Below are 8,550 nucleotides of genomic sequence, written 5' to 3'. Positions count from 1 at the left end.
GAATTATCTTAAATCTTCTTCTCTTAATTAAGCATGTTTACTTTGTTTTGTAGGATTAAATAAATTGGAGGGAGCAACTGCCAACATGGCATTTGGCACGTGAAAGGAAGGCCTGGTTGGAGAAGCTTGCTACCAAAGTCATATGCACCCAGCCAAAACCCCAAAATAGCCCAACGTTGGATGAGAAGATGCTTCAAACACGTGAGGAGCTGACCTGGAGCAAGGCATGGGATTTGCTGGAAGGATTTGGTGTTGCTGTTAGGCTTCCCATTTGAAATTAGACGGGAGTTCAATTCAGAAAAGAGACCCATCTTCACTTATAAATAGGATGGTCTCTTCCTTGTATGGTACTTTAGAGCTATGCCCAAATGCTGAGAAATATATTCCAGTCTTGCATTCTGCTCTTGAGTCAAAATTGCTTGCTAATTCTTCATTTTCTCTCAAGCTTTCCTTCCATTATATGAAGGCTTTCTGAGCTGAGAGGTTTCACTCATTTTACCTTGCTTCATTCAAACATCTCCATCACCATTTACTCCATCAATTCCGCTGCACACCAACACATCTACCACATCTCTGATCTGGGAGCTTCAGGCCACTGGTTTCCTCTGGAATTTGGCTCCATCATATACTTAAAAAAACATCCATTTAAGAAAAATTGTAACAATAGGGATGGCATGTTTAATTAATTAATTTTAAAAAAGTGACTTTTGATACTATCACGAGATAGTGGAAAATTAAAACTTTATTTCATTATCGTGAGATAGTGGAAAATTACACTCACTCACGCTACTTAAATCATTCATTTCAATCCATGAATCACTTCACATTCATGAAACACAACAACACATCACCACCAAGTGATATCAAACAACATCACACGAAACAATATCACCTCCAAGTGATACCAAATAATATGGCATTCTCCCGTAAACTCCCGTCACACAACTCGCTTATCAAAAGAGAGCGGTTCAAGTAGTCTTGTCATCTCAATAAAGACATGTCTCCTCTGCTCCTCACGAACTTACAATTAAAATCTTCAATGCATCAAACACCATCACTATACTCAGCAACAAGTCGAAAACCTATGATTGAAACATCATTCCCTAGCCCACTACCTCACACAAGCGAGAAGGTATAACACTCAAACATCTCTTTTTCACCAGCCCTCACAACCTCAAGGTAAACACAACAAACCTTCGCTTTACAAGCTACAAAAAAGAAAACATAGCAACCAAACTTGTCTGCCAGCAACAATTTAGACAGTGATACAAAATACATCAACCAACAATCAACAAAACAACTAGACAACATAAGCAAACAACTCGACCACAACCAAGAATAAGCATGACAACGCACCCAACAACATAGCAATAATCTACACCTAACAAGATAACAATAGTCTAAAAACACACCCAATAAGATAATAACACTTCAAAAACACACCCAAACAACATAGCAACATTATGGAAACACACCCAAAAAAGATAACAACAATCTAGAAGCACATCCAACAACATAACAATAATCCAGAAATACACTCAAATAACATAATAGTTTAGAAATACACCTAACAACATGTCAACGGTCCAGAAATATAGATAATGAATAAATCAATATTTAAAAAATAATCATATTCACAATAAGAAAATATAATTAATTGCACACATTACTGATATTTTCTAAAAAAAATGAACTCAACTTTTAAAATTTGAATAAGGTATATATAGATAATTACATGTATAAATACAAAATGATTAAAGTATCCAATTATTTTAAATGAAAATGACTCTATGTCTAAATGCTAAGGCAAGAAATAGGGATGATAAAACAAGTTTGAACCAATTATTAACATACTAAAATTTCGTTAGTTAGGTAGGAGTTTTCAATCTCTTTATCTGTCTGCTTTATCTCATTCTGTTTGACTTGCCAATTTAACGAACCAAAGACAAGACGAGACGGACCTGTCTATTAATTTATTTTTTTAAATAAAATTAATTTTGTGTATAGTATTATTTGAATGATATAAATATATAATAATATTATAACTTAAATTATTAACCCTTCTAAATTAAATTTTAATTATTAATTATAATAGAATAAGTTAATATGTAAAGATAATAATTATTTTAGATTATTCTTAAATGTATTAATTAATCTATTAAAACTTAACAAGAATATTGACATTATGATTATATATATTTATAACAAATTTAAAAAATACAAAACTAAGAAAGTTATAAAAAAAAAAAGTTAACAAGTTAACCCGTAAGTCCATCTTTTAATAGGACGGATTAAAATTTTCATTTCACTCTTCTAGAAGCTTAGCCTCATTTTTAATGAACCAAGACAAAATGAGCGAAAATAGGATACTGATCTATTTTGTCATTTCCAACCAATTTTTGATCTCTGGAAATTGAGTCTCATATTATTTCTTTCCTTTTATTGCTTTTAATTTTTTTTTCTTGATCCTTGAAAATATAATTCACCCCTAAAATCCAAAATCACAAACTCTCAATCCATTGAAGTCCCAATTGAAAAAACTTAAATTATAAAAGCTATAAAGAAAGTTATTGAATTTCTCACAAATTTGAAATATCAACTATAAAAACAAAAATGCAGGTCCTTAATATTACGGGCCATAAGAATTGAAAACTCCTTGTGATACCGATGTTAGGTTTACTCACTCCGACAAAAAGCTGAAACTGAAAGGTGATATTACAACAATTTCTTAAATATTAGGAATTTTAAGAAAATATATTTATATCATATTTATGACATTACTAATATAAATATTAATCGCTTAAATTATTTTCAATTGTATGATTGCATTACTAGCTAGCATTATTATTATTTATTTAGTTTTAATTTTAAGAAAACAACATTTTTATGTGTCTTTAAATTACTTAAAACATAAAATCTTGAAAATTTGTTTTTAAATTTTTTTAAGTTATAGAATCCAGAAATATTTAAAATTCTATATATATATATATATATATATATATATATATGTGTGTGTGTGTGTGTGTGTGTATGTGTGTTTTATTTACTATAATTTCACATTTTTCTTTAATTCAAACTTCTTTATGCTAAAATTTCTTTACACATACCCTAAGCTTGTTATTTTGAAACCTTTAAACAATATTTATTTAAATTTAAAATTCTTGTTTAATACATTTTATTCTTCATTGTTTACGATTACAAACCTATACACTCAACTTGAAGCTCAAAAAATGCTTATATTTTCGCACTGTTTTTTCCTTTTTCATACAAAGATAACTTTTTTCACATATATTTCACTTCTATTCTTCAAATCTCATATTTCATAAGAAGAGAGGTAAACATACCTTTTTTTCTCTTCAATTTTATTCTCAAATGTAGGGCGATGTAAAAGAAATAAGGTGAAATCTTCCTAAAGTGAACACTTAATTAATTAGATTTTTAACTGAAAAAAAAACATTTGATTAAAGCACGAAATTTATTGATACTTTCTCAGCTGCTGAAGCTATTACAAAAATAGCTGCCTTTACAAACGTACGTATACAAAATGGCTACAATCACCACACCATGATGAAACCACTATAACTCGTGCATTATAGCTCAGGAAAATTAGAAAAGTTCTTGAAGTTTTTTCTTCTTTTCTTTCTGGTGTTGAAAGGAAAAGAAGAAGCATATGAATGTACTCACACAGTAGCTTAGATGTAACATATATGAAATGCAACATCTAATGGATGAGAAGTCGTCAAATTAGGGTTAAGCGTCCTTCAAAGGACACCAAAGGGAAGAACATTCCCTCAAAGCTTGCTCAATTTCAACCACTGGAAGGTGGAATGTTTGGAATCCCTTGTCTCTGTAATTCACTCATCACACTGTCAATTGCTGGAGCCTTCAGTCCAAGAGGTAAGGGCAGCCATGGCTTTGATAAAACATCTCCAATAGCTGCATCTATGCACTCCTTTGACTGCAAATTAAGATTAACAAAAAAGAACACAAAAAACTAATTAGTCATATGTTGTTCTACTCTTCTTATGTAGGACAATCACACACAAACACATCCATACGAACCTACAAATGTTAGATACTTAGACCAATGATATACTTGTCTTTATGCTTGTGGAAAAGAAGTGATGAAGCAAAATGAAAGGAGAAAGCAATGAAACTAAGGTATGTAATTCATCATAAGAGTAGTTAAAAGGAAAACCTAATACACAATTCAATTAACTTGGCGATATAAGGATGATTTAAGGGTAAAATTAGAATGGAGGGTGGAAAAGGTTAGAGATTCAACTCCAGTAACAATTTAGAGGATATAAAGTTAATTTAGAGAATTTAAAAGAAAAAATGAAAAAAGTTTTGAGTTTAATTTCTTTTAATAAAAATTACTAACAAGTAATATTATCGATTAAAACAAATAAAATTCAATGAACTTTTCCTCGTACAAACACATGTTTATGTTTATGTGGGAAAGAAAATATAAGGAAAAAAAAAATTAGGTCATGTATTAATATCATCTGATATATCCATAGGTTATGACATCTGATGAACAGTGTAAAATTGTTTTTACTGTTTATCATAACCATTGAACTAAAAAAGAGAAAAAAAAGATAGAAATTTACCGGGTGAAAATCTAACAGAGGACGAGGACCATGGATGCCAATGCTGTGATCTGCTTTGTACATGGCATGGGGTGGGATGCCAGGGACATGGTGAGTTCCAAAACCCTGCATGATAATTGTATGTTCTCTGTGGTGAGTGAGCCAAAATTATATTACAATATAGTATATGTGTTTTGGTTGCCCGAAAATGAGACAATGATTTTATACTGTGTTTGTGGTTGCAAGTAAATATGACAATAACATTATACTGTAGAAATGTTCGTAAAATAATTCAAGAGTATAAAGTTAAAGGTGAAGACAATTTGCATGGCTCCAAAATTGTAAGGCTGTGTAATGAGTAGTTACCGTTTGTGTCAGAGGTTGTGGGAAACCAACTGTTCCTGGTATTAGAGCATTTGGAGCCTGTTTCAAGGCATATATATGAAATCTTAGACAAATAAAGAAAGAGGAACTATGAATAGATTTAATTTTTCTTTGTTGCAAAAAATGTATCATGTATATATGTGTGACTCATGAATTATAAAAGATAATATAATTTTGTGTTAGAGGCTCATTGCAATGGTATAAACTCAAATTAGTCTTTTTTTTTATCGATATTTGTTTTCTTTTCTGTCTAGTTAGATAATAATAGTATTTTTAACAAAACTTTCTAAACTAATAAAAGAATAGTTTTCCTAAGTTGTTGCTTTTTAATTATACACAGATGGGAAATAATGAGAAAAAAAAAACACAGATAATTTGAATTTGAACGAGACTAGAATAAATTGCATATACAAGTTTCCAGGGGAGATAAATATTTTCCTTCTTAATATCTTCAAATCAAACTTACAAAAGAGAAGTGGTTTCTATGTGACGGCATGCTTGAAAAGATAATGAAAAAAAAGAAAAGAAAAGATGGATAATGATGTAATTTTTTGGTTAAAAGGAGAACAGATTTTTCTACCTATAAAATATGTTAACGCACTAACAATAAAAAACAATATCCCACTATAAACCACTGTATACATACATTCATAAACTTTTATAATTGATAACATACAGTACGATTCGATTCAGATATAATTAATTGATAAAGTAAAACTACTTTATACTGTTGCACATGTGCCTGAATAATTATTGAAATGAAGTTCAAATTTTGAATAATTACGAGTTGTTGAGAAGAAAGAGAAACAAAGAATGAACAAGGGTTTGATTAGTAAGAGAAAGTTGAGAGAGTTAACCGGTTGATGCCAAAACGAAGGGTCTTGTGGTGGTGCAGGTGATGGCCATGAGAGTGGTGGTGGTGAAGGTGGAAGATGTTTGGGCCACACGTGCATGAAGGAATGGTTCATGGAAGGGTGCCCCCACACGTGTAGAGGTCTAAAATGGTGCATTGTGGTCATTGGAGGAGGGAATCCCATGGTGGGTGCTAGCCATGGATTCACCTCTCTCTTCCCAACCCCATATATGTGCCTCCTTTGACTCCAACTTGCTGCTTCAGCCTCACGAGCCAGAAGGTGTTTCCGATGAGATCTATATTTCTGCATTCAAACACAAAAAAAAACCCATATGTTTCAGACACCCTTTTCTCGAATCCTGCTTTTCAATTATTACCATTGATTCAAAACCAAGCATCTAATGTATGGAACCATAAGACAAACAAAAAGTCCAAACTTTGGCCACTGCATGCAAACAAACTGGTGTGTCATGTCATATATCAGTTCATAAAATATTGTTTAAGAGACAACTTCTGATAGGAGATTTTATGTTTTTGATGAAACGGTGCTTTAATTGTTTGATGGAAACGCGTTTCCTTGTTTTCTTTCAACCATACATATCATACAGAAAGAGAAAGGAAAGAACCAGAAAAGAGTTTCTTTCTCTTGTCACAAAATTATCAAGAATTGGAGAAGCAACATCATCATGAGAGAAGGTTACTGTTTCTACGCTTATTCTGTGAATGAATTCTCCAGATCCTTGTATGGAGGTTTATACCACATGCTTATATATATATAAGTGAATCAACTTGACCACACAAGTTTAAAATCAACCCTAAGCTTAATTAACTGCAGCATGAAGTTGATTTACAGAAAGATTAAAAACTATGAGTACAGAAGGGAAGAATAAGTTGGAGGATGTACTTGAAGGTGGCTTGCAATGTTATGACGAGTTAAACAATTAATTCCCATAATCTCCAAAATCCTTGAAGGCACTGCTTTGTCCACACCTAGCTGTTCCACAGCTTGCACAAATCGCCTGTGCAATTCTGGGGTCCAATCCACCTACACATAACCCAGAAAAAGGAAAACATAAATAAACACACATACCAATAGTACTGTCCCATATGACAACTTCAAAGTTATAAAGCCCTCAAAAATATATCAATTTTGCAGTTCATAAAAGAACATAGCTGCTGTTTTCTCTTCATATTCTTTTACTTTGAATTTGATTTTTGCTGTTATAATCTGTTTGATAAAGAATAATGCGTATAAAGTCAACACAGTACATATCCAAGTAAACCCCTAAAAGCTCTTGTTGAATTGAATCTAAGTTTTTCTTTTCTAATGCTAACACTGAAACTTTGAATTTCTCTCTCTTTACACCCTTAGGGTACCCGTGAGTTTTTGACACTAAGGGACGTTGTCATGAGTCATAATTGAGACAGTGACAGAACCTTAATTGTTTGCTCAGTTGCACATGATTCGTGTCTAATGACATTACCTACATTCACTGAAACCAATCCCCTAAAGTAGAAGAGAAAGAACAATAAATTAGAAGATAAGTTCAAAGTACAAACAAACTATATCTAGCTACCTTCACTTTTCTCTTCCCTTGAGGATGATTACTATTACTATTATTCTTCAACTGAGCCGATGAAGATTTTCTTCCTTTTCCACCTTCTTTTGGCGCAGGATTCACCACCACCGATTCACCATTCTTGCTCACTATCTCTTGACCCGAAGCAGCACAAGAACTTTTGTCTTCCTCTACTTCCTTCTTTGAAACAGTCAGAACACAGTTTCGATCATTCTCCTCCTTGCTGTTCTCTCCTGATGAGTTCATCTCCGACGACTCTTCCCCGGCGCTGACGGAAAACTCACCAAACATCTCCAAGTCCGGCAAGACATCTCCGCCAACGTCGATGCCGACGAAGAGATCGTCGAAGTTGATGCTCTCCAATAAGTTCCCTTCAGAAAGCTCACCAAAGTCATCATCATCTGACGCCGATTTTGCTGCCATCGAGAAACCCTCCATCTCTCTTTGGTTCTTTTCATCTTTGATGCTCCTCAAAGGTGCCACGGCAAGCATCAATTCCAAATCAACACTCTATAGATTGGAAACTCCAACGATATGCTAGCAAAAACTATATTTATATATAGATATAGATATATATATATATGAACGTACCCTTTTTTGAATGAGTGGTAGCTGGCTACATATATACGTATAACATTAACTCACGTGCATGGAATGAAAATGTAATTGAGAAAAGGGTAGGAAAAAAGGTAAAAGAGAAAGGGTAAAGGGTAACGGGAATTCTGGTTTGAACTGAATCTGAAGGAATTGTGCTACATATAATGGTGTGTGGAATGGTTTTATGTGATGTTCCCTTTTTGGAAGTGGTGTGAAGGAGAATAGGGAGATTTGATCACAGCCACAAGTTTGGTTTGGCGGAGTTTTGTTTTTATGCTTTTCGTTTGCAAGTGTGCGTGTGCTACTTGCACGGTTTTCTCTGCGTTCATTGTATTGCATTATTCTAGTTTGTGGATGCCCTTTTTTTGAACATAAAAATTAAGGTGCTCTCTTTCTTTGCTTTTTCTCTTAATTTTTTGAAAATTCACTTGCAAGGGTTCTCGTGAGCTTTTTGTAACTATGTGCACAAAACGAAGAGAGAGAAAGACGTAGGTGTGACTGCCTCATCAATGGTGTCTGATCGTAACAGTGTTTCACAGGGGTG

General features: G+C 33.0%; 1 protein-coding gene across 1 annotated transcript; it reads right to left on the bottom strand.

Annotated features, from left to right (window-relative positions):
• Positions 1 to 3,456: 3,456 nt before the first annotated feature.
• LOC148197043 (transcription activator GLK1-like) lies at positions 3,457 to 8,273 on the bottom strand. Its single transcript, XM_088093295.1, has 6 exons — positions 7,407 to 8,273; positions 6,734 to 6,874; positions 5,834 to 6,133; positions 4,959 to 5,015; positions 4,614 to 4,718; positions 3,457 to 3,958 (listed from the first exon to the last, which is right to left on the bottom strand). The coding sequence occupies exons 1-6, from the start codon at positions 7,899 to 7,901 to the stop codon at positions 3,809 to 3,811; spliced, it is 1,248 nt and encodes a 415-aa protein (XP_087949421.1). The 5' UTR covers positions 7,902 to 8,273; the 3' UTR covers positions 3,457 to 3,808.
• Between the last annotated feature and the right edge of the window lie 277 nt (positions 8,274 to 8,550).

Source organism: Vigna umbellata, chromosome 6, assembly GCF_029865625.1.
Source record: "Vigna umbellata cultivar VRB3 chromosome 6, Vumbellata_1.0, whole genome shotgun sequence".
NCBI classification, from domain to species: Eukaryota; Viridiplantae; Streptophyta; class Magnoliopsida; order Fabales; family Fabaceae; genus Vigna; species Vigna umbellata.
This window is presented reverse-complemented; position numbering and strand designations above follow the sequence as displayed.